The sequence below is a fragment of the Culex pipiens genome, chromosome 2 (assembly GCF_016801865.2).
Source record: "Culex pipiens pallens isolate TS chromosome 2, TS_CPP_V2, whole genome shotgun sequence".
In the NCBI taxonomy this organism is placed as follows: Eukaryota; Metazoa; Arthropoda; class Insecta; order Diptera; family Culicidae; genus Culex; species Culex pipiens.
Window position 1 is genome coordinate 162,286,120 of NC_068938.1, and position 27,399 is coordinate 162,313,518.

The 27,399-nt window shown below is 35.7% G+C and overlaps 1 protein-coding gene across 4 annotated transcripts in view; it reads left to right on the top strand.

Moving 5' to 3' along the window:
• Positions 1-27,399, top strand: part of LOC120424996 (5-hydroxytryptamine receptor-like) — a 133,009-nt gene that overhangs the window by 37,008 nt on the left and 68,602 nt on the right. For all 4 annotated transcript variants that reach the window (XM_052707535.1, XM_052707537.1, XM_052707536.1 and 1 more), the window contains exon 3: positions 14,429-14,672. In XM_052707535.1, coding sequence (XP_052563495.1) covers positions 14,429-14,672 — 244 coding nt within the window. The remainder of the gene's footprint in view (positions 1-14,428; positions 14,673-27,399) is intronic.

Below are 27,399 nucleotides of genomic sequence, written 5' to 3' on the forward strand. Positions count from 1 at the left end.
AATCAAAATCAAACTTCCAACAAATAATATGTTTTCGATTCAAGAAATAAAGGACTAAAAATCATTCCAAAAGCACACTTAAGATTAACTTATCCAATGAAAAATAAAAGATAAAAATGTGTCAAAAAATTATTGTTATCAAAAACGAAAAAAAGAAGGCTATTTCAATTTTGGATCATTCCAGCCAAATCACTTTGCTTAAATTTGGGATTTATTTTGTATGGAATCGTTTCAATAAACAAAGCATCTCTATGGATTCATTCTAAGCAAGTAAGATTCAATGGAGGCGCATGGTTATTCACCTCTATTGGATCTAATAGGCCACCAATCCTAAAAAATAAATCAGAGTCTAACCATCAAATTAACAGAAAACAAGTTTTGAAAAAAACCCGATGAAATGTTGGTTTATTCAATTCAGTTTGGGTTTATCTATCAATAACCAAGTTGCAATGAGTGAATTTAGGTACATAACAGATTTAGAAATGTTTGTTTAACTAACTAACACACTTAAATGAAAATTACCCATTCTAATTTCCTTGTTTGGGTTGTAACACCATAAAAAATGTTTTAACGTCATTCGGAGTGACATTGGGTCTAGGGAGTGAGATTCGGTCATACAAATTTCAACATTTTGTATGGCCCAATCTAGCTCTCAGACCCAATGTCACCCCCTGATGAAGGTTTTTTGAATGATGTTATATTTGAAGATTTTTTTCTTTAGAGCAATTCTCTGAGATTTCTTATTTTTTAATCCGGCTGAAACTTTGTTGGTGCCTTCGGTATGCCTAATAAAGCCATTTTGCATCATTAGTTTGCCATACAAATTTGACAGCTGTCCATACAATACTGTATCTTTTGAATGTATGGATAATGACTACAGAGAACATAACTGATACACGATAGTAAATTTTTGGTGATTTTTTATTTTACTTTTTGTCACTAAAACTTGATTTGCAAAAAACACTGTATTTAATTTGTTTTATTTTCTGGTATGTGATAGGGAACATCAAATGCCGAATTTTCAGAAATTTCCAGAATGGACAAAAAATCTTTGAATTTTTATGAATTTATGGATTTTTGAATCAATACTGATTTTTACAAAAAAAAGTTATAACCATTTTTAGGTAACTTTTTTTAAATAGTCGCAGTTATTCTTTGTTTTTTAATTAGTACCCACGTTTGCCAACTTTTGAAATTTTTGAAAAGCTGAGAAAATTCTCTATATTTTGCTTTTTTGAACTTTGTTGAAACGGACCTTAGTTACTGAGATATTGCCATTCAAAAGTTTAAAAACAAAAAAATGAAGTTTTCTAAGTCTCACCCAAACAATTCACCATTCTAATATCTCAGCAACAAATGGTCCGATTTTCAAAGCGAAAATATGAAACATTTGTGAAATTTTCCGATCTTTTCTAAAATAATATTTTCAAACATTTTTTTGAAGTTTATCTCCCTCTGCAAAGGTCTGTTGTGTTTCTATCTATAGAAGGGCAATTCAAAAAACTAAACCCACGGGCTTCGACTTTTAAAATCGCCAAAATTATTTTTTTTCAACCAATTTTGATCTTTAAAAAGCATTAGAAAGAAGAACTCCTAAAATTTTAGTAAATTTTAGGGTTGGGAATTTTATTTGTTTCATGTGAACTGCAAATGTTTTAAAAAATTACATTTTTTTAGGAGTCAGCTTGGCCTGTGCTTTGCCTTTCTCACCTTACTGAGGAGAGGCTATAACATCACTTGAAAAGTGAACTTCTTAATACGAGTTCCTAGACCCACCTTCACGTACACATATCGACTCAGAATCAAAAACTGAACAAATGTTATGCTTAGAAACCCATTTTGAAGAAATTTCGAAATATCGTAAAAAGGGTGGTTTTTGTATAAAAGCCCGTCATGTTATACATTTAAGAAAACTGTGATTTCTCAACCATAACAGCATTTCTTTGAAAGAATTTCGTTAGATGTTCATAAATAACTATTATTCAACGTCATCCAAGTGAAAAAAGTCTTTAAAAACCTCAAAATTGTTTAAAGATAACAGATTTTTTAAAATATTTTTGAGTCATTTCAGAGAACAATGCGGGGCAATATGCACCGCAACATTGGGGCAAAATGCACTACAACAACGGGGCAAAATGCACCACAACATGGGGCAAAATGCACCGGCTAAAAGCAGTTTTCACTAGTCACCACTAGATGACACCGCTGTTTTTATAAAGGAGCTTCACAGCGGTGCATTTTGCCCCGACCACGCTTTTTGCAGAAAATTTAATTAAAAATGCATTTTTTGATGTTTTTGGACTCATCTATCTACACAATAATGAAGATTTTGGCAAAAACTATATACAGTCAAGTCATCCCACATATTCGGAACACCCACAAATTCGGAACACTTTTGTAAAAATTTGACAATAGCATGCCAAATGAATCTTTTCTGGCGACCCCTCTATTTTTAGGACCTTTATTTGAACATTCTCTTGTTATTTCACTAGCACCTTTTTTTGAATAAAAAACTGCATTTCGAGACTGTTTTGTTCAGAGCTAGAAAACACTGCCTCCAAATTGCCTGTTCCATAATTGTGGGATGTTATTGTGCCTCCCACAATTGTGGAACACCTGAATTTAACTGATATTTTCACAAAAAAGTTAGCAAACCATTCATAAAACATTACTAAGCATGAGTTTTACTGGTTGCAGTGTATGAAGTCATTATTTTATTACAAATACGTACTCCTGGAGAGATCCAAAGTTTATTTACATCCGTAAGAAAAAAGTGTTCCAAATTTGTGGAATTCAAGGGTCAAAGTTTTTCTTCAAAAACTTGATATAAAAGTAAAAATTTGCAGTTATTCGATACAGCATTCGAAAGATCGCATGAAAAGCTTTCAAATGAAGATAAAAGCGAATCATTGAGTTCAATTACCGATTTGCTATGATTTTTTGTACATTGGCCGATCTGTAAACTGTTCCGAATATGAGGGATGGCTGTACCTCAACACTTACAATAACAATAAATGCTTTTTATATTGTCCAAAAATCAAAATGAAAGTTCAATGAAAATTAGATGAAAACACAACATTTTAAAGTTTTGCAAATAACTTAAGCTGTTTTTATACCACGATGCTCAAATTTTTCCAGCATGGTTTAGCAGTGTTAAGCCTCCAATTTCTATGATTTTTCACCCGGAAAATTCTTTCAAATACCGAGAAAAGCAGGGGGTGCATTTTGCCCCGGGGGTGCATATTACCCCCTCTCCCCCTACAAATATATGTTTCATAATTTAACATTGTAAATCGGACCATTAGTTGCTGAGATATCGACGTTACACCCAAACGGCGGTCGCATGATTGTGATGCATGGCTGCATGAAATTATATCAGAATCTGCATGAAAACTGTCCTCATGCATTTTTTGTGATATAGGAGTATGACATTTTTGGCCGTTACCGGCAATTATCGACATTACCGATGGCATTTTGGTTGTGTTTTACAAAAAAAACCTCTTAACAGAACGAAGTTTGAACCACCAACTTTTTGATTACTGATCCGACACGCTACCACCGCGCCATGGACGCTTGATTGATGAAATGTGAGTGAAAGAGCACCAACATATTCTTCTCTTTGAAGTGTTGCTCGAGGACGGTCCAGCATTATATGTGTTGGTGAGAACTGCAGATCGCTGACATGTTAACACGCGGGCAAAAATGATCTACGGGCTTGCTGCAAAAAATGTTACAAAATGTGACATTTTCTGCAGCAAATCCACTGTTGCAGATTTTGAGATATATTTTTCCTTTGGGTGTAGAAAACGGTGGGTTATTTGGGTGAAACTTAGAAAACATCAATCCAACTTTAGTCAACATTATTTTCAACATAACATTATAATAATAAAACTAATTACAGGCGTAAAGTTTCCCTCTGTGAGAAAGATAAATTAGTTTGCTTCGCCAAGGGTTAAACCTCGAACCTGACCTGGTGCATCGAACAGCTCTTCAATCTCTAACTGGACCGTTGCATTGATTCATGCACTGATGCCCAGGGTAGCAAGTCAGTACACACAAAGGCCACTTGTTTGTTTTTGCATTGTATGATTTCAGGATCATCAAAATGTTTAGGTTGGAACCATTTCCTGATTGATAATAAAGACTGTTCTTTATTAAGATTTGTGATCTGCCAACATCTGAAAAGTTAAGGATTGTGTAACAATACTCATAAAACCACTAACCTTCGGTGTAACACCTCGTTGTTTTGTACCTATGAATGTATCCTTCAACCACATTGTAACACACGCACCGGTATTGTAAATTTCACCACCCTTTCTAATTGATTACCGGTTCGTTTGGCTCCGGTGTTGATGGTGATGGCTTTGGGATTGGCAAAGTAATTTGCGGAATGGTGGCCGTTTTTTTTTGTTTTCGCTGTTGTTCGCCACAGGTCATTCCATTTCCAGGTCCACTCTGTGTGTGTGTGTGTTTGTGTGTGCGTTAGCTGAGAGGCACAGGTGTCCACCGGGACACATTTCAAACGGAACAAAACCAGTATGACCGGAGTGATGTTTTAGTTGTGGTTGAGCGTGAGTGTTAGTGCGGGGGAGGCTCTCTAGCGAACAAACAAACAAACAATAGCCGGGCAGATTCATTACGAGGGTTACAGCTAGGTGTGTGTGTGTGTGTGTGTGCGTGAGTGGGGAATAAAGTCCTTTTTATTCTGTTTCATTTCGGTTCAACGATGGTTTGATTGATGAGGGTTTTGCTGGTTGGTCGACTGGCTTCTGCTGGGTCTCGGTGATGGATGAGGCACAATTTGTTTGTTGCACTTAATTGTGATTGGTGGCGGTGGTATTTGTTCAAAGTGATGAGCTGTTTTTGTTTTCCATTTCACGGGTTATTGAACAGCAAAAGCTAATCAAAGTTGAAATTATTGTAAATGTACCTATCTGCAACAAATTAGTCTTCAAACTTAAACTTTTTATGATGGTGAAGTTAAAAATTAAGTAAAATTTGGCGAAAAATAGCTTGATGATTAAAATGTTACAAAATATGGTATCAACCACGTATCAATCCAATAACTGAATCTCTGAAATTGACAACACACACCGCACCGGGGCACCCTTCATGGAGTGAAAGGTGATCACTTTTGCGGGTTCATTTTGACTGGTGACAGTGACATGACAGGAAATCTACACCACACAGCCGGAACTTTGCTGTACTGGGGCTGACGATGGCGTATTTCAGGAGTACCGCTACGTACTTTTTGGGCGACTGGATAAGAGCGATAACAAAGTCATCAAATAAGCTGTCCCACCGTTTCTGTCGTCGTCGGCGTCGTTGTCGTCGCCGGCCGGTGGTGATAAATTACTGCCAGACCGGTTAATGTTTTGATTAATTTTGGCCCCGCCGGTTTCATGCGATTGATCGACTACCTAGTGATGAAACATGGTGGGGTGAATAAAAATTAAAAGTTGATTCTAAATTTAACATTTGAAATTTAAAACTATCATGATTCTATGTTTACGTATGAATCACATCTCAAACCCGAAAAAAATGGTTTTTATTTTTTTGAAATAACTGAATATCTTCAAAACTTTCTCGGAATTTTACTTTATTAAAAAAAACGCTTCAACAATCTTTGTACAACTTTGCCTTTTTAGTAAAGAACAGTCCAGTATGACGGTACAGAGAGACAAACGGTAAATAAGCCGTAAGCAATCAATCTGTTGAGTTTAAAAACACATAGAGGTTATTAATGGTTGACGTTCAGTTTCACTATAAAACCCATAATCGCCTAGATACATTACTACATTATTTGCATCACATCAAGAAAATTAATATTTCAGCTAAGTGTAACATTAATTATGAATTTTTAAGCAACTGATGTACCGTGAGTAGTGTGCCCAGAATATGGGACTATTTTCAAAACCTCGCTCCACAAGCTGAATATTGTTCCTTGAGCTATTTATGGGAAAATCGAAAAAAAAATAAGGAAAAACTCGTTTTGGTGCTACTTCCATACAAATCTTCCCAAAAATAAGATTCTCATTGGAAAACTTTGTAAAAAAAAATAAAACTGTAAAACGTGGTTCTGAAAAGTTATTAGGGATTTAAAAAAGTAATTTTTGCAATTCCGTCGTGAAACTACTTACTTTTCCTGTCATTCTTGAACGACGAAATAGCTTCTTTTCTGTACCAAAAATAACAGAATCGAATAGCAACACTTTTCAAAATAAATGCTGAAAAGTTCTACTTTTCAGCACTCAAATGGGTGCTGAAAAGTTAAACTTTTCAGCACTTGTTTCGAAAAGTAACACTTTTCAACATTTTTTTGATTTAAACGATTTATTGACGAAATACATGAAAATTTGACACAAAATTTCACTCAGTGTGTGTTTTTTGGAATTGCAAAAAATGTTGTATGGAACTCGTTGCAAAACTTGATTTTTTCAGCACTCTTCGTATTTATCCAACTCGGTGAACCTCGTTGGATAAATGTACGACTCGTGCTGAAAAAATGCTCTTTTTGCAACTTGTTGCATAAACTACTATTTTGCAATTCCGCTGTGAAACTATCAACTTTTCCTGTTCTTCTGAAGAAACGAAACGGCCTACTTTTCCCTACCAAAAATAACAGGAAGAAAATTAATACCTTTCAATACCAGTGCTGAAAAGGAACACTTTTCAATATTTTTTAGTTTTGAGTGGTAAATTTACTAAACACATGAATGTTTGACATAAAGTTCAACTCTAGAATCGTTTTTTGGAATTGCAAAAAATGTTGTAAGCAACTCGTTGCAAAACTTGTTTTTTTTAGCACTCGCTGTATTTATCCAACTCGGTAAACCTTGTTGGATAAATGTACGACTCGTGCTGAAAAAATCTTCTTTTAACAACGTGTCCCGAGCAGACGGAAATAACTTGGGAAGGTCAGTTTTTGATATTGTGAGAAGATCAAAATATGTTATTGGGATGATCGGATTAGTTGTTAAAATAACAAAAATCAATAACAAAGATTTGTTCGAAGAATAACTTAAACTGTTATTATGTTGTTATTGCAATAACAAACCAATAACACAGAAGGAATCATGAAGGAATAACAAGATTTGTTATTTTGTGCGGAGAGGTGGAGCAGCATAATAACACAAAATGTTATTGAACTGGTATGTCTCCATAACAAAAAAAGTTATTGTTTTGGTTTATTTGTAATTTGCAAATAAACCTGCAGTTGCCATAACTCCTCTGTACTAGTCAGGGCTGCAGAGTCGGGTACCTCCAAGCGACTTTGAATCCATACTTGAAGACAACTCCGACTCTGGATGCAGGATATGACGTCAACGACGACTCCAGCTCTCTAAAAATACCCGACTTCACAGATTCCGACTCCAAGTAAAAGTTGCTGAAAATTTGCTGAATCCGATGCAGCTCCAGCTCGAACTTCAACGTCAGCTCCGACTTCCTGGCTCTGTGAAAATAATAACAGTTTTTGTTATTCACACATCAAAAATTCACAAAAAATAAATCAATTCCGTTAGGGAATATAACCAAATAAAAAAAAAAAAATGAACTCTCAAAAGTTCATTATATCCGATTAATTTTAGCTTGAAACCCCATTTCATGGTGAAATAAATGACCCCGATAAAATTGGTCAAAATTATTTCATAGTTCTAGCCAATTTTAGCAAAGTCCCTTAGGGGGTATATCAAATAATTTAAAAACAAAACAACTTTAAAAATTTCAACTTTTTGGAATAATTTTAGCTTAAGGACCCCATTTCATGGCCAAAATAATGACCTCGACGAAATTAGGCGAAATTATCTCAAAGATCAATTCATATTCAACAAAAGAAAAAAATAATAACAGATTGTGTTATGGACACTTAGAAACTTGTCCATTTGTGCGATTTATGGTAATTTTATTTCTAGGTCAGTATACCGAACGAATAACAAATTTTGTTATTAGGAGAGTTTTTGAAATGTATAACATTTCCTCTTATTAGCGTGTTATTAAACATTTTCAATATAATATCACTTCAAAACCAAATTTTGTTATTTTATCAGAAATTGTTATTATTTTTTCTTCTTGAAGTTGAACTTCAGGATAAAATAATAACACTCTTTGTTATTTTAACAGGATTTGTTATTGAAATATTATTAATTTTGTTATTACCGTCTGCCAGGGGTTGCATAAACTACTATTTTGGATAAAACACATTTTTTCACAAACTTCTGGCCCAGGTATCAATGGGTCAATCTCAACCAATTTCGCTCAAAATTAGCACAGATGCCTAAAACAACCTAAAAAGCCGTTTTTCGCTTGTGAGGTCATTTTTTCTGGACACCTTAACAGTGAGTCCAATATTTTAGACACATTTCGTCGCGAGCGAGTGTCCTTTTTGAGATGCTTTCATTGAATTGACCAATGATACAACCAAAAAAAATTAGTTAATAAAATAAATGAAACCTCAGATCAAATAATTGTCCGCACAGCAGTACTTGGGTGCTGAATAGTGGTTCGCAAAACGGCCTCAATTTTGAACTGTCAAAGTGGAACCAATTTACTGTTCGCCAAAAGTAGAGAGTATTGTTATCGATCAATGAAAATTGTTTTTTAGCAAGAATAAAAAATATGTGGCTTTTGAAAACCTGAATTTGAAGTCGCGAAATCTTAAGAAAGTTGAAGGCAAGATCGTCATTTTTTTTAATTATGAATGGAAGCAGTTTATGGAGTCGATGCGGTTGTATGCATCCAAAAGCTGTCTTTATCGTTTGAAAGCCTGGTTTACTGAAAATTTTCTCTGTTTGATGGATAAGTTGTTTTTTCGCTGGACCAGGAAAAGCTGCAGGAGTCCAAAATCAGCCAGGAAATTTATCTGCGACATCACAGAATGACACTCTCGACGCAGTTCTTCATCACCCGTAAAAATGAAAAACCTCTTCCAACCGATCAAAACTTGAAAACACACACAAATTTCCAGCAAAAAATGTCAAAACTAGAAAAATAAAACACATATACTACTATTACTACTAATTATAAAACCGCTCATTTATCAGTAAGAAAAAAGTCATGCTTGTGCTTGAACAGCCTCCTACTTTGTAGATGTAAACAAAGTGGGATCATTCGAAAATCACGTTACGCATTTTCTCTATTCATCACCCAGAGCAGTACACCTGTTCAGTTTTTGACAGTTTGCTCCATAAGAAATACATTGTAGAAAAAACAAAAAATGCTCGACGGCGGGTGCTCAATTGATTCCTTAATAATTTAATAATTTTACATAGTTCAACAAATTTGACTGGAAATTTTACTCAAAAAAAAACGCTTCAAGGTAAAACTTTGCTGAACTGCATTTACTTTGACACTTATTTTTATAAAAGCTGTGTCATTTTTTCATTAATTCCAGATTACATCAAATTTACACCCAAAGTTAACATCCATGCGGATGGTTCTTTCGAAAAGAAACGAAAGGAAAGTACTATTTGACGAGAGTAAAGACCTTTCGCGCTACAACAACAACAAATCGTGTTCATTCGTTCATTAAAACATTTCATCCCATTGAGTGGCTTACATGAAAAAAATGATCGCCCCTTACTCTCCAAACCATGGTGGCCGATTCAGCAAAGGCGCAGTTCAATATGGCGAAGGTCTCGGGTTCGAGTCTCGGTATCGACTCATTTTTTTAAGGCTGATTTTTTTTGCAGAATGAACCCACGAGTAAAGTACTTTCGGTAATTTCGGGATTTATCTTCCCCGTCCGTTCACAATGCCATTTAACTATCGAGTCATGCTCTTTATCCTCTCGTATACCGATTCCCAGTTCTGGGTGTATAATAAGTGAAAAAACGCGATTTTGTAACTGCTCATTACTTTGAGAAACGTGGCTTGCCAGATTTTTTCAAATTTTTTGCAAGATATTTTTCTGTTCAGATCTGATAACCCTTTCCACATAAGGGGATTAACTTAGAATTTCTAAAGATATTGCATGTTAAAAACAAAAGTTCAATGTCTCTTGACACTTGGAAAGAATCAAAACTACAGTAATTTGATATTCCAGGCATGATTTATACTCTATTCTCTTGCATTAATCAGTAAAACATCCATGTTTTATTTGCACAAATCAAAAATATTTTTCGCAAAAACGGCGCGGTGTCTAATTTAAATTGAACGTAATTTTAAAAATTGATCTGGATTAACAGCAAATAAATGAATTGTAAATTGAGGAGTCCATATAAAATGAACATTGAAGAATTCAAATGTGGCAAATGATAAAAATACTAATTGTGGCTTATTTATAGACCATCTTAAGTAAACACGCATTAAAAGAAAAACAAAATGTTGGTCTACTGATTTACGGACTGATCTATCAAAAAGACACGATTTTCTAAAGCCTGTTTAACACATTAAGATTTACATTAAGATCTTTTGAAATAAATATTCACATTATTCAAAATTTATCAAATATTGAAAGATTTTTTTTTGCCAGAAAAATTTCTGAACTTTAACAAAAAAAGTGATCATGATAAAAAATAACTTAAATTTGAATAACAATAATTAACGATTGAAAAATAACTTCGTAGAGAAAAGATTGGGATCGAAAGCTGTTCTTGTTGCAAAGTTTTCAAACACTACTAAAAATGCTTTGATGGTTTGAAAATGAAAAACTTAGTACACCAGATGGTTTGGCACCAACTGTTGTCAAACGAACAGGGTCACATTTTAGTTTGGCACCTCTTTAACACGAAGTTCACATACACTACCAAACGTTTGTTTTGATAGTGTGCGTGAGCGCCGTTTACTTTGACCAACCAACGGGGTACAAAATAAAAAAGTGCCAAACGAAAAAGTGACCAATCACCGGGGGCTGAGTATATTTAAGAAAAAAATTATAGTACTGAATACTGTTTTTTTTTTTGTAATCCAACATGATGAAAGTAAGTAAATCAGTTTTGTGGTTCTGGTGATATTGACTTACCAATAACAGTTGTTCAAAATTGTGTGATTTTTTCTCAGGAAAGCGACCATATCTTTAAAGTAGTGATGTATAGCAATTCTTAAAAAAAAAAAATATTTCAAGCTCAAGCGACAGCCAGCCAATTGAATTTTTAGTGATATTTTAGTGATATATTTAGTCATATACTTTTGACTCGTATTGTTAGGTTAATGAAAATATAATTCAAAGCTTTTGCTTTCCCTATTCATATTTCCCCCATAAATGAAGCAGTTAACTGAACTGAAATTTTATATATAAATTGTATTATTGAACAATTCTTAAATGAATAGGATAAATTTTGAAGTGACTATAAATAGGAAAAAATCATTTTTTTAAAAACGTTTTTACGGTTTTACATTCATTTGTTTTTGTTTGCTAGACTTTTCAGACATTCTCGAATGATAAAACAGCCTTCTTTTTATAACAAAAAATAACAGTACTGCAAAGAACATTTATGCATCCATTTCAATTCGATATATGTTTTTTTTTGTTGTACTAATCAAAATACAATGTGCTTAACTTATTACAGGCTGTAGAGTTCTACTTTTCAGCACTTGAACTTAAATTTTAAATTTTTCGTTTGTAGAGTTTGACACTTACCTTGACGGCAAATAGCATTCAAGCGGGAAAAAAACGTTTTACTGAAAAATAAAATTCACAAGTTATTTATAAAAATTGTAAAAATTGTTAAAAGTCTGATAATTACTCAAAACACGTAACCCACCGTAACCTATCACAACAGCCCAGAAAAGTACGCAAGGTGCGTCTCCCGGCCCGAGACAATCGCCCCCGCGTCAGCTGGTGACGTGACGACGTCAAATCGGAGGACCTGCCTCCCCGGTACCCTTAAATCAACGCCACGGCAGGCCGAAACCAAAAGACAGTTCGACGCACGGGAAGCCCAAATCCGGCCGAGCGATTCAAATTGGGCGACAGTCATCAATCAACACGTGGCACGTGGCCTGGCACGTGGCGCGGAAGAGGGGGGGGGAGGGGGTGGGGGCAGGTGTCACTTGACGACGACGAGCCGATAAGCGTGCTTTTGGGGTTTGATTTGTTTGCCCAAGCTTGAAACCACCACCACCGGGTTGACGACTATAGAGGAGGAAGGGAAGTGGTGGAGACAGGATTGGCACTCGTCGAATGACAACGGGGTCTGTCTTTTGGGGTTGTGCGAAAATGGTGGGGAAAAGCTCTTCGGTTGTACTTGAAGATTTATGAGGCGACTAATTTGATGGGATTTCATAACTCGTGCATTGCATTGTTGTGGTGTAGACACCAAATTTATTAAACTTACATCAATTTCATAGATTTAATCACACGGTTTCTTCACAAATAAAGTAGTAAAGTAGTAAAGTAGTAAAGGGGTAATTCTCCGCCAACTCACACAGCAGTTGCCCCGACCCCTCTTCGATTTGCGTGAAACTTTGTCCTAAGGGGTAACTTTTGTCCCTGATCACGAATCCGAGGTCCGTTTTTTGATATCTCGTGACGGAGGGGCGGTACGACCCCTTCCATTTTTGAACATGTGAAAAAAGAGGTGTTTTTCAATAATTTGCAGCCTGAAACGGTGATGAGATAGAAATTTGGTGTCAAAGGGACTTTTATGTAAAATTAGACGCCCGATTTGATGGCGTACTCAGAATTCCGAAAAAACGTATTTTTCATCGAAAAAAACACTAAAAAAGTTTTAAAAATTCTCCCATTTTCCGTTACTCGACTGTAAAAAATTTTGGAACATGTCATTTTATGGGAAATTTAATGTACTTTTCGAATCTACATTGTCCCAGAAGGGTCATTTTTTCATCTAGAACAAAATTTTTCATTTTAAAATTTCGTGTTTTTTCTAACTTTGCAGGGTTATTTTTTAGAGTGTAACAATGTTCTACAAAGTTGTAGAGCAGACAATTACAAAAATTTTGATATACATACATAAGGGGTTTGCTAATAAACATCACAAATTATCACGATTTTACGAAAAAAAGTTTTAAAAAAGTTGGTCGTCATCGATCATGGCCGTTCATGGTCACCCGCGACAGACACGGACGACGAAACAAAGAGAAACGCAAAAAGTAACTTTTTCAAAACTTTTTTTCGTAAAATCGCGATAACTCGTGATGTTTATTAGCAAACCCCTTAGGTCTATATATCAAAATTTTTGTAATTGTCTGCTCTACAACTTTGTAGAACATTGTTACACTCTAAAAAATAACCCTGCAAAGTTAGAAAAAACACGAAATTTTAAAATGAAAAATTTTGGTCTAAATGAAAAAATGACCCTTCTGGGTCAATGTAGATTCGAAAAGTACATTAAATTTCCCATAAAATGACATGTTCCAAAATTTTTTACAGTCGAGTAACGGAAAATGGGAGAATTTTTAAAACTTTTTTAGTGTTTTTTTCGATGAAAAATACGTTTTTTCGGAATTCTGAGTACGCCATCAAATCGGGCGTCTAATTTTACATAAAAGTCCCTTTGACACCAAATTTCTATCTCATCACCGTTTCAGGCTGCAAATTATTGAAAAACACCTCATTTTTCGCATGTTCAAAAATGGAAGGGGTCGTACCGCCCCTCCGTCACGAGATATCAAAAAACGGACCTCGGTTTCGTGATCAGGGACAAAAGTTACCCCTTAGGACAAAGTTTCACGCAAATCGAAGAGGGGTCGGGGCAACTTTTCCCGATTTCGTGTGAGTTGGTAGAGAATTACCCAAAGAGTAAAGAGTAAAGAGTAAAGAGTAAAGAGTAAAGAGTAAAGAGTAAAGAGTAAAGAGTAAAGAGTAAAGAGTAAAGAGTAAAGAGTAAAGAGTAAAGAGTAAAGAGTAAAGAGTAAAGAGTAAAGAGTAAAGAGTAAAGAGTAAAGAGTAAAGAGTAAAGAGTAAAGAGTAAAGAGTAAAGAGTAAAGAGTAAAGAGTAAAGAGTAAAGAGTAAAGAGTAAAGAGTAAAGAGTAAAGAGTAAAGAGTAAAGAGTAAAGAGTAAAGAGTAAAGAGTAAAGAGTAAAGAGTAAAGAGTAAAGAGTAAAGAGTAAAGAGTAAAGAGTAAAGAGTAAAGAGTAAAGAGTAAAGAGTAAAGAGTAAAGAGTAAAGAGTAAAGAGTAAAGAGTAAAGAGTAAAGAGTAAAGAGTAAAGAGTAAAGAGTAAAGAGTAAAGAGTAAAGAGTAAAGAGTAAAGAGTAAAGAGTAAAGAGTAAAGAGTAAAGAGTAAAGAGTAAAGAGTAAAAGAGTAAAGAGTAAAGAGTAAAGAGTAAAGAGTAAAGAGTAAAGAGTAAAGAGTAAAGAGTAAAGAGTAAAAGAGTAAAAGAGTAAAGAGTAAAGAGTAAAGAGTAAAGAGTAAAGAATTACTTTTAAACGATTCTGTGATCTTTGAATGATTTTTGTCGGATAAAATTTATAAATTAGTTTTTAATATTGCTAATCAATTTTACAATTATTTCTCCAACTTTTCAGGAAACGTCTTCGTGATTGCGGCGATTCTGCTGGAACGGAACCTGCAAAGCGTCGCGAACCATCTGATATTATCGCTGGCGGTGGCGGACCTGCTGGTGGCCTGCCTCGTGATGCCGCTGGGGGCCGTGTACGAGGTGTCCAAGGAGTGGCGGCTCGGGGCGGACCTGTGCGACATGTGGACCTCGAGCGACGTGCTGTGCTGTACGGCGTCGATTCTGCACCTGGTGGCGATCGCGCTCGATAGGTGAGCTTCAATTTTATACTTGAACGATAAAAACATCAACCAAGAAGCGTGTAATTCGTTAAGATTTTCCTCTCTACGAGAGGATGGCTCTTAACCATTTCTAATGCCAGTTGAATTCCAAAAGGGTTTGTCCAAAATCACAGCGGAGGATTTTCGCTGTCATATCCAGAACCACTCGGACAGATCTCCGCGAAGAATTTCAACAAGCAACCGTTTCGAGAAGCTTTCCCTTTTTTCCCCTCCCTCAAGTTACAAGCTTCATCGAGGAGTTCCATTTTACGCTCGACGGATTCTGGAAGGATGAGCCTTTTTTTCGAGGAAAACAAGCCTAAAGGCTAGAGGCTTAGATCGAAAATAAGTAGATATCGTTGGAAAGATCTTGTTTGCACCGCTTGACTTGGTATGGTTGAGGAACTTTCAGAAGCAATTCAGGTTCATTTGCTAAAATAATGAAATATTTTAAAAAATAAATCAGTCATTTCTACCCCAACAAATCTCCATAATTTTACTCTAATGGTCACATTACAAAATTGAAAATGATCTCCCCATAATCAATTCAATCATCACTCTGCCCAAACAAGGCTCGAGTCTGTTACAACAATAATTTATCTGAAAATGTTTTATTCATAAAGCATCCTTGTTTCAATATGCATAACCACTTGGTCTGAATAAAACATGACACTTTTGGCGTATCATTTTGAAGCGCTTGGAGGCTCGAGTGCCGATGTTGATTTTAAAAGCAATTTATCGAATTGAATCGCACTGAATAAATAACAAAAATTTCGCCTGAATCACGCACACGCACCCACGCTTATCGAAGGCACTTGGTTGACGCAATTGGTCAACTGGTGAGGTTGGATATAATTAATTAACTGGCGATCATACTGCCTCGCCCCTCGCCATCGATAGTCGTCGGCTCATGTTCGATTGGTTTCAGTATCAGTCGGCGTAACAGTTAATTTAATTTGGAACAGTAATTGTAGGTGGTGAAATGCGTCACATTTGGTAAATGCTGATTGAGAATGTTGCCAATTTGATCACTGCTTGTGCTTCCCCATATTTGTTGGCAGTGGCCAAAACAGATAGAGATACTACTAAAACCAATTGTTGACCATCTTTAGACTGCCACTGCATTCCAATGACAAGGCGACCAAGGCATAAATATGACTATATGATAAATTATTAAACGATTATACTCTGGGGTGCAACTCGAGTCGCTGATGTTGTGGACGCTTCTGCTGCTGCAGAACTTCATTCCAAAAGACATATGAAGCTCTCAAATGCGATACCACAATAAGTGCGCAAACAAAATTGCATAAATTGCAACTGCAAATATTTGCCACTCATGCACATGCATATTCATTCCCTGCAAATCGCCGAGTGGCTGCACACAGATTTTAACAGCTTTCAACAACATTCCTTGCGAAATATTGTGGAAAACTTTCCTTTTTTGCAAATCGACTATATCAAGTTGAGCTCCCAGCACAATGCCAAAAACTATTCCAAAGCATCAATCGACTTCATTAGCCACCACGCTCGGAAGATGCACGCTTTCCAATACCGAGAAACAGGACAAACTTTTGCCGGAAGCAATTTTCAACCCCCGCCCATCCCCTGGCAAGAGATGACCCTCATGAAATGGAGATTAAGGAGCAACCACCCAACCAGCCACCACACAACTATCTGATCGTAAATATTTTCAATTTTGCCTCACTTGAAGACAGTGCTCAGTTCTCTGGGATTTAATAAAGCTGATATTTTGAATTCAATCAAAAGTATTTTAAAAATGTAAAGCATGGTAAAAAATAATCAGTACCGTCATCTGGGGCGAATCGGGACACATATGGCGAATTGGAACAGCTGTTTTCCCAGGTTCTTGAACAATATTTTGAAATTTCTTAGAGTCCTAAAAAGGCTCAACGGAAAGGTCTTTTGATTACACAACTTACTTCAGGTCGCTTGATGAATTTGCTTATCTTTTTTATAAAAAAAATTAGAGATCCGGCTCCAAAAAGTTGATGAATAATACTTCAGTGCTCATTACTTTTGATAGGTTTATCAGATCTTCGAAGTTTTGAACTTGTTGGAAAGATCTTCTGATTACCTTTCTACAATGGGTTGCATAATAGATCCGGACACATTTTCATGACAATAACGTCATGATTCGAATTCCCGGACGCTTCGAAACCCGGACACTTCAACTTGTTTTATCAATTGTTTGGATATAAGTTCACATTGTGAATGTCCAAACTGTGTTATTTGATGAATTCTAACGTCAATTATCATTTACAGTTTGTTTGAACGCTGTAGTTAATGCCAAAACAATTAAATAAATTAAAATTATAAGTTTACCCAAAATGTGAAACATTTCAACGGAAATATTTCATAGGCGTCCGAAGCACCGGGAAGGCAAAGCAGAAATTTATGTTTTTGATTTTCTTAAATTCTAGCCATTTTTATATAAACTATCGATTGTTTTGATGTTAACAGCTTATTTGAGACCTAAAGAATGCCATTCACTAACATTTCAGTCCAAATTTGTGCGATTCATAAGCAAAATCGAGTGTCCGGAATTCGAAGCAAAAGTGTCCGGATTTCGAATCAGCTTTTAACAGTGTCCGGGATTCGGAGCACAACAAGTCATTTTAATTTTCAAATTCTGAAGAAAAATTGTTAGAAAAGACATATTTTGTATGCATTCTCTTAAAACTGACTGTTTATACTAAATCCTGATGATATTTCTACATTTCCAACTTATTACATGATTTTTTGCCAGCTATAACAAAAATAATATGGTACTAAGTGTCCGGATTTCGAATCATGACGTTATATGAGATCCGGCCTAAAAACTATTAAAAGGGTTATCAGGTCTTCAATATTTTGGGCTCATTATTTACTTTATAAAGGCAGACCAAAAAAAACTGTTTTTAATTAGTTCAGCAATTTTTTCTATTTTGATTTTGTTGATCGGATTGCTGGTTGATGAGATACAGAGGTGCTTTGTCTTCATGAAGTTATTGAGCAATTCTCTGAGATTTCGGTCATTCGATTTTTTTTTGTATTTTTTAATCCGGCTGAAACTTTTTTGGTGCCTTCGGTATGCCCAAAGAAGCCATTTTGCATCATTAGTTTGTCCATATAATTTTCCATACAAATTTGGGCAGCTGTCCATACAAAAATTGTATGTGAAAATTCAAAATTCTGTATCTTTTGATGGAATTTTCTGATCGATTTGGTGTCTTTCGCAAAGTTGTAGGTATGGATATGGACTACACTGAAAAAAAATAATACACAGTAAAATTTTTTAGGTGATTTTTAATTTCACTTTTTGTCACTAAAACTTGATTTGCAAAAAATACTATTTTAATTTTTTTTTATTTTTTGATATGTTTTAGAGGACATAAAATGCAAACTTTTCAGAAATTTCCTGAATGGGCAAAAAATCTTTGACCAAGTTATCATTTTTTGAATCAATACAGATTTTTTCAAAAAATCGAAATATTGGTCGCAATAATTTTTCAACTTCATTTTTCGATGTAAAATGGAATTTGCAATCAAAAAGTACTCTAGTGAATTTTTGATAAAGTGCACCGTTTTCAAGTTTTTTAAAGCCATTTTTAGGTAACTTTTTTGAAAATAGTCGTAGTTTTTCATTTTTTTAAATTGGTGCCCATGTTTGCCCACCTTTGAAAAAAATATTTTTGAAAAGCTGAGAAATTTATATATATTTTGCTTTTTCGGACTTTGTTGATACGACCCATAGTTGCTGAGATATTGCCATGCAAAGGTTAAAAAACAGGAAAATTGATGTTTTCTAAGTCTCACCCAAACAACCCACAATTTTCTAATGTCGATATCTCAGCAACTATAGGTCCGATTTACAATGCTAAAATATTAAACATACGTGAAATTTTCCGATCTTTTCGAAAAAAATACTTTCAAAAATTTTAAATCAAGACTAACATTTCAAATGGACGTAATATTGAATGTTTGGCCCGTTGGAAATGTTAGTCTTGATTTTAAATTTTTGAAAATATTTTTTTCGAAGAGATCGGAAAATTTCACGGATGTTTCATATTTTAACATTATAAATCGGACCTATAGTTGCTGAGATATCGACATTAGAAAATGGTGGGTTGTTTGGGTGAGACTTAGAAAACATCAATTTTCCTGTTTTTTAACCTTTGCATGGCAATATCTCAGCAACTATGGGTCGTATCAACAAAATCCGAAAAAGCAAAATATAGAGAAATTTCTCAGCTTTTCAAAAACATTTTTTTCAAAGGTGGGCAAACATGGGCACCAATTTAAAAAAATGAAAAACTACGACTATTTTCAAAAAAGTTACCTAAAAATGGCTATAACTTGAAAACGGTGCACTTATCAAAAATTCACTAGAGTACTTTTTGATTGCAAATTCCATTTTACATCGAAAAATGAAGTTGAAAAATTTTTACGACCAGTTTTTCAATTTTTTGAAAAAATCTGTATTGATTCAAAAAAACATAACTCGGTCAATGTTTTTTTGCCCATTCTGGAAATTTCTTAAAAGTTGGCATTTTATGTCCTCTAAAACATATCAAAAAATAAAAAAAAATAAAAATAGTGTTTTTTTGCAAATCAAGTTTTAGTGACAAAAAGTGAAATTAAAAATCCCCAAAAAAATTTTTACCGTGTATCATTTTTTTCTGTTTAGTCTATATCCATACCTACAACTTTGCGACACCAAATCGATCAGAAAATTCCATCAAAAGATACAGAATTTTGAATTTTCACATATAATTTTTGTATGGACAGCTGCCAAATTTGTATGGAAAATTATATGGACAAACTAATGATGCAAAATGGCTTCTTTGGGCATACCGAAGGCACCAAAAAAGTTTCAGCCGGATTAAAAAATACAAAAATTAAAATTAAAGAAAAAAGACCGTTCCGTAGAGAACTGCTCTATTTAAAAATTGCAAATAAACTGAACATTTTGGAAATATTTCTCCATGAATTAATTATCTAGTTGGGAAAGGGTGCATGCACTTTTTTTAAATAAAAATGTTCATATTAATTTTTGATTGATAACTGAGTTTTGCACTATGATTGTTTTGTAAATATATTCGATTTTTTATCAAAACCGGTACATAATTTTGCAACAGACTTAACTCTTGATATTTTTTTGGGTCGGTGTATGTGTGTGATCCAATTCAATACTTGCTGTAAGTATAGTTTGCATCAGACTTGGGTTGTGCTGATACAGCTTATCTCATACGTTCTCCGACCAACCTCAACCAAGATTGCTGATCTTCCAAGTACTTCTTCTCCACCTGCAACACCTTCTCCAGTAGCAGATGAAATTGCTTGAGCGCTGCTTGATGACACTTCCAAAAATACTCCTTGGCAAACTGCTTTTATTTCTTTCGCACTATTTGATTTTTCTAACGAGTTGAACCCTTAGAGCGAGCTAGCCCACATGAATATATGTGTTAAAATTACGAAAGATGCCAACAAGATGCTCAAATTTGTACAATTTAAGAATATTTCACGAAGTACTGCTACACTATTTGTTTTTTGAATCTCAACTCTTCTCAAGTTTCTTATATTTTTTCGTTTTAAGACTTAGCTTTTTCAAAATTGAAAAATTATTGTTAAATTTAAGCCACTGAAAAAAATCATTTTTTTTAATTTCAACCTCAGAAGCCAGTATTCAGACGATTGATGTTTAAAAAGGAAAGTTATGGGAAATTGTCTGAGCTTATTACACTTTTTTTCTTGCAGAGTTTCGTTCCTTCACGAAACTGTTTTAACTGCAAAAATAACCTTTACGATGTTCTTCAAAATATGTCAAAAAACTTAGAATATAACATAAAATTACAAATTTTAATAAAATCGCGAATTTTCTTATATGTACCTTTTCATAAGTTACCTTATACTTAACCTGCGACACTATCGAAGACACCAAATCAATCAGAAAGTCCCAAGATTTTGCATGATCATACATAGTTAGGACCAACTTAAAGTTGATCATTTTTAATCATGCATGATCACAGTTTGGACCTACTTAAAGTAATTATTTTTATTAATTATTCATTTTTCTGTGATCAAAACTAACTTTTCAATAGCAAGTCTATCAATAAAACACACGGCCAAAAATGAAAATTTAAAAATTCATCTTTTTTATATTTAATAAAAATCAAAATCAGGTTAAGAATACATGGACAATTGAAAGCCAAATTCAAAATGAATAAATAAATAAATATCCAGATCAATATTTTAAATTGAATTTCGAGAGCAGTTGAAACTAAATCCAGATCAGTTAAGATTGAGCCTACATTTAAAGTCAACGAGAATTTAAAGATATTCACATTTGGAATTTCTGCAAAAAAAGTGTTATTAAAATGTAACTTTTTCCGATTGTTTTTTCTAGGAAAAACAAAAAAAATAAAATAAGTCAAAATAATCAAAAAGTATCTTTCATCTTTTATCGAGAAATACTCTGCATCGAAAGGCCATCTTAGGCAAGTAACAACAGCATCCAAGATTTCCATCCCCTTCCTCAATAAAAAGAGAGGAGCAGAACGAGGTTCCTGGGGGGAAAGTAATAAAGTTGGGCTGGCAAAAGTTTTCCATTCTTTCACCGAGCCAAGCCAAGCCGACGATAGTTGTAAGAAACACTCTTCAAGAGGTCGGGATGATACTTGCTATTGTATGCAACTTGTTGGAGCACATTTTCCTCCTGGGATACTGGGACGGAAGTTGACCCGACCCCCTCTTAAGGGGTAGGGGAAAGACATTCTTCAAGCGCTCTTGAAGGAAGAGAGTTTTCTGAATTTAATTAAACCTTCAAGTTTTGCACTTCTCTTTTTTTCTGAAAGGAGCTTTCGAGAGAGCGGAGGGTATGCAAAAGAAATTACTGGAGATAACTTAGTTGGGAGGAAGGATTATATATTTACAGGGTCTGTGACAATAAGAAGTGGAAAAAAGAACCGGAAACATGTTTTATGAAGTGACGAACTTTTCTCTTGATTACTGGGGTCAGTTACAAATTTTGTGCATAGATTCAGAAGCTTGTTTTAAAATAATAAAACTTATGAACAATACCCATTCCAGAACTTGAAGCTCTCTAAAGATCAACATCTTTCCACATCAGGTTTCTTTTATTTGTACTTATTTTCCACCTGGCAGAAACACTTCCCGTAATGTATAGCATCTTGTTTCCTTCCCGGAATCCGGAAGAAACTTTCAGATTCCATCGTCACCCTCCATCAACGATCTATTTTCCCAGAAACATCTGTTCGAAAATAAATTGCTCTAAAGTAGCGCTACCGGGCTGCTAAAAGCAGACCATCTGCAGCGAAAAAAAAAACTAACAACAAAAATTGAATTTCCCTCCACAGCAGGCCAGTGCCAGTTGACAGGAAAAGCTTTTAAAAATGATTAATTAAATTTCGTTGCAAGACTTTTGAAATCTTGTGCCTCTAGCTCATCACCTGGAAACCTTTCTCTCCCCCGGCGGGGAAAAAAGGGCCATTTTGCAGTGCATCTGGGGCGCAAATCCTGGGTGGGTCCAAGGGGCCATTATGGTGCCGCACGGATGACGTATGGCACAAGTTGCTGGGCGATGGTGGCCAAAGTGGTTGTCCGCTTGGTGACGTTAAATGAAATTAGAGTGAAAGTTTTACTAGGAGTGCTGGCAGCTCCGTTTTAAGGTGAGGCGAACCCTCAAGGTTTTGACAACATTTATGCCTTGATACACAGCAAAAAATCCGATGGTAAAATCGCATGCAAAAGCATGCACATCACCTTCGTCAAAATAAACACTTAATATTACACACTGCATGTACATTTTTTGCAAACACAAAAAAGTTGCAACCGACGGGATTCAAACCCAGCACCAACAGTAAGGACTGGCGCCTTAGCCCACTCAGCCATCAGACCGATGAAAAACTGCAAGGATAAACGCATATATAAGCTTGACATTTCGGTCAAGTAGGTTTCCCATACTGATGGGCTACATATTTCAGGGTGTAAAATCACATAAAATTGCATAAAATAATGAAATAATTATTTTACACCCAGGCCTTTTACATGCAGCTGGATTACTACTTTTTTAGCTGTGTATTATTTTCAAAACTTGCTTCAAAAATGACTCTTCGTCGCTTTTGTGCTATATTGTGACACATCCTTTATTTCAACTCTAGTCGTGCCACTAGATAGCACAGAATTGACGTCATATTTAAAACAAAACATAAATCCAAGGATTAATTTTAAGCTTCTAAGGCCGCGTTAGAACCATGGCTAGAAAAAAAACATAATTTTGAAAGAAATAGCTCAAACTTTTCTAAATAGCCAGGTTTGCGCAAAGCAAAAGCTCTGACAGTATTGTTTTCATGATGATGTTTTTTGTAAAAAATAAATGAATGATTTTTTCAGCAAAAAAAAAATGAAAATAAAAACATTTGTGCACTAGGGTGACAATAAAAAAATCGATATCAGATATACCTCCTGATTCGATTCCTTAGGCAAAAATAAGTAGCTGTGAAAATTTTGTGCAAAGTTGGGTAAGGGTTAACGGTAGCTTTTTATCGTTGAAGCAGGCGATAAAAAAAATTATTTCAGAAAAAACGACTTCTTTAAATCTTTAAAAAATTGTTTTGAAAATGTTGGTCGTCATTTATCATGGCCGTTTATGGTCACCCGCGACCAATGCTTGAAAAGGGATCGATCACTGAACGGGATTGCTCGATATTCGATAGAGCTTTCTGTCAGCGATCATTTCCCAAAACAATATTTGATCGCTGACACACAACGCCTATCATGACCCTCATTGCTTGGCAACGGTCAGTGAACGTAAAACCGAAGACGAAACGAACGAAAAATGAGCACCACTCAAGCAGCCGCCCGAACGAGACAACGTGCTTTTTCTCTTTCTCTCGTTTTTGTCTCTCTCTTCCTAGTAAGCTGCGTGGTGACAGAAATCATATGATTGCTATCATTGGAGAGATGATCGGAATCTCGGTAGAATTTCAAACGACCGCTCTCTAGTCGATTTTTCTCCTGGAGGGAAGTCAATGATTGTGTGAGTGTCTTTGCGTAGCACTCATTCCTTTGTGTGTGAAACGAACGAAAGCAGAATATAAAAATCAGGTTGTCGTGGTGAAGACGATTGGAGTGCTCTGTCAGCTATCACAAAAAAAGTCGAAATTTCGCAAGCCCTGCCCGCGACAGACACGGACGACGAAACAAAGAGAAACGCAAAAAGTAACTTTTTCAAAACTTTTTTCCGTAAAATCGCGATAACTTGTGATGTTTATAAGCAAACCCCTTACGTCTATATATCAAAATTTTTGTAATTGTCTGCTCTACAACTTTGTACAACATTGTTACAATCTAGAAAACAACCCTGCAAAGTTAGAAAAAACACGAAATTTTAAAATGAAAAATTTTGTTCTAAATGAAAAAATGACCCTTCTGGGTCAATGTAGATTCGAAAAGTACATTAAATTTCCCATAAAATGACATGTTTCAAAAATTTTTACAGTCAATGGAAAATGGGAGAATTTTTAAAACTTTTTTAGTGTTTTTTTTCGATGAAAAATACGTTTTTTCGGAATTTTGAGTACGCCATCAAATCGAGCGTCTATTTTACATAAAAGTCCCTTTGACACCAGATTTCTATCTCATCACCGTTTTAGGCTGCAAATTATTGAAAAACACCTCTTTTTTCGCATGTTCAAAAATAGAAGGGGTCGTACCGCCCGTCCGTCACGAGATATCAAAAAACGGGCCTCGGATTCGTGATCAGGGACAAAAATACCCCTTTTTTTGCATCGAAGGAGTGTTGCAATTTGCAAAAAGAGGATTTTTTCAGCACGAGTCGTACATTTATCCAACGAGGTTCACCGAGTTGGATAATAAGACGAGTGCTGAAAAAATCAAGTTTTGCAACGAGATCCATACAACATTTTTTGCAATTTCAAAAAACACACACTGAGTGAAATTTTATGTAAAATTTTCATGTATTTTGTCAATAAATCGTTTAAATCAAAAAAAATGTTGAAAAGTGTTACTTTTCAAAACAAGTGCTGAAAAGTTCAACTTTTTAGCATCCATTTGAGTGCTGTAAAGTAGAACTTTTCAGCATTTATTTTGAAAAGTGTTGCTATTCGATTCTGTTATTTTTGGTACAGAAAATTAGGCTATTTCGTCGTTCAAGAATGACAGGAAAAGTAAGTAGTTTCACGACGGAATTGCAAAAAGTTACTTTTTGCCAAGCTTCCCTGCACCGTGCGGTACACGCGGTTCACTTATCCCTTGGGTTTGCTTTGCGCCTGCTTTGTTCGGTTTACACCCGTACCCGACTCACACGAACCGAGGGTATTTTGGTTCATCGTACCAGCGCACCACGACACTCTCGGTTCACCGCGTCGGTTTTGTGTCTGGCACTCACCCATGGCATGAACCCGGTGTATGAACCAAGGTGCTTCACTCGCCACGAGCCGAGGTACGTGCCGTGGTATGCGCTGGCGGTACAAAACGGGTTCAATACCACGGCGCGTACCACAGCACGCTGGGTTCATGTCATGGGTGAGTGCCAGACACAAAACCGATGGGGCGAGCCGAGAGTGTCGTGGTGCGCTGGTACGATGTACCAAGATACCAATACACAAATGTGTTCAGGCACGTTCCGAAGCTAGAAAACCAAACCCGCGGTGTGCGTTGGCACTGGCGCATGGGAAGCTTGCTTTTTGCGTTTCTCTTTGTTTCGTCGTCCGTGTCTGTCGCGGATGACCATGAACGGGCATGATCGATGACGACCAACTTTTTCAAAACTTTTTTTCGTAAAATCGCGATTACTCGTGATGTTGATAAGCAAACCCCTTATGTCTGAATATTAAAATGTTTGTAATTGTCTGTTCTACAACTCTGTAGAACATTGTTACATTCTCTAAAATAACCCTGCAAAGTTAGAAAAAAACACGAAATTTTAAAATGGAAAGTGTTGTTCTAATTGAAAAAATGACCCTTTTGGGGTCAATGTAGATTCAAAAAGTACAATAAATTTCTTTTAAAATGACATGTCCCTAAATTTTGTAGTGTTTTTTTCGATGATAAATACGTTTTTTGGAATTCTGAGTACACCATCAAATCGGGCATTTTATTTTACATAAAAGTCTCTTTGACACCAAATTTCTATCTCATCACCGTTTCAGACTGCAAAAACACCTCTTTTTTCCCATGTTCAAAAATTGAAGGGGTCGTACCGCCCCTCCGTCACGAGATATAAAAAACGGACCTCGGATTCGTGATCAGGGAAAAAAGTTACCCCTTAGGACAAAGTTACACGCAAATCGAAGAGGGAAACTTTTCCCGATTTCGTGTGAGTTGGTAGTGAATTACCCAAATTGCAAATTATAAAATAAATGAGTATTTTCCAGAAAATACGGAACTTTGTGAAAAGATTAGAATTTCATTCAAAAAACTCTAAAACAGTAAAAATGCAAACAAACTTTCGAATCGTTTGACACCAATATTGCGAATTTTGAAAATTTGAGTTTTTTCGAGAAAATACGGTATTTTATGATTTTTGTAGTAATTAATACTTGAAACTTACCATTCTATCTAAAACATGTTTTTTAAGAGGAAGCTTGAAAACAAAAGAATAATTTTAGTGTTAAAGAATACAAGAAAAAATAATAGCAAGAATAATGATAAAACATTTAATAAAATTTTGCGTACCGTCGTCAGGGTCAGGGTCTGGGGGATGAGATTGGGTCAAACAAAAATGCAGAAATTTGTTGGACCCAATCTCACCCCCAGACCCAATGTCACCCCTGATGCCGGTACACAATAAATCTACACCTACACCTGGACTGAGCTAACGACCTAACCCTCTAGGTTAGACCGGGGTCAACATACTTCCCCTTCCGATGAAAGGCGTGATCAGACTAATCTCGTCTCGCAAACTGCCACCGGACCTTTTGGGATCGAACCCAGGCCGACTAGGTGAAAGGCATCTGCGCTTACCCCTACACCACTGTTCCCGGCACACAATCAATGCTCAGTTAATTTAGATCTGAAGTCAAACAGTAAACCGTTTTATCATTCAAATTTCAATACTTTTTTCACTGACTTGAAAGAGTACAGAAAATCAACAACAATCTCCCGGTGCACATGACAGCTCAGAAATGATTTATTTCCCTTGAAGAAAAAAAATCACTGCAAAACGATTTCCTCAACCTTATTTTTCAATGCATCCTGACGTTGGTTGCATAACTTGATGGCGCCAAACTTTTTTTTTCTCTCTTCAATCATGCTATTTTGCTGTGTACAAAAATGCATCATCGAATCGAATCAAACAGCAGCAGCGACGCCAAACTACTCAACAACAGTCACTGCAAAATGGATTCCATTGCATATTGCACCCTCTGACCTGGCAGAAAGTGTTTGCAAAGTGAATATCATTCCCCAGCCCCTCAAACTCCCACTTTTTGTGTGCATCTCGATCGAACTCGGAAATAATCAGCCCAGCCAAATCGGGCGATATTGGCTTGCGCGGGGTACAACTTTCGGGTGGCGCTCGAGTGCCAATATAGTGCCACCACGTGCAGACACTTGGCACCCCCTGGCTTGCAGATATAGCAGCAGCTTGACATGGTTGTAGTACAAATTTGCATTTAAATCGAATGCACCAAAACGAGCGGCAGCCAGACTGGGTGGAGTGAGTGTGTAAAAGCTT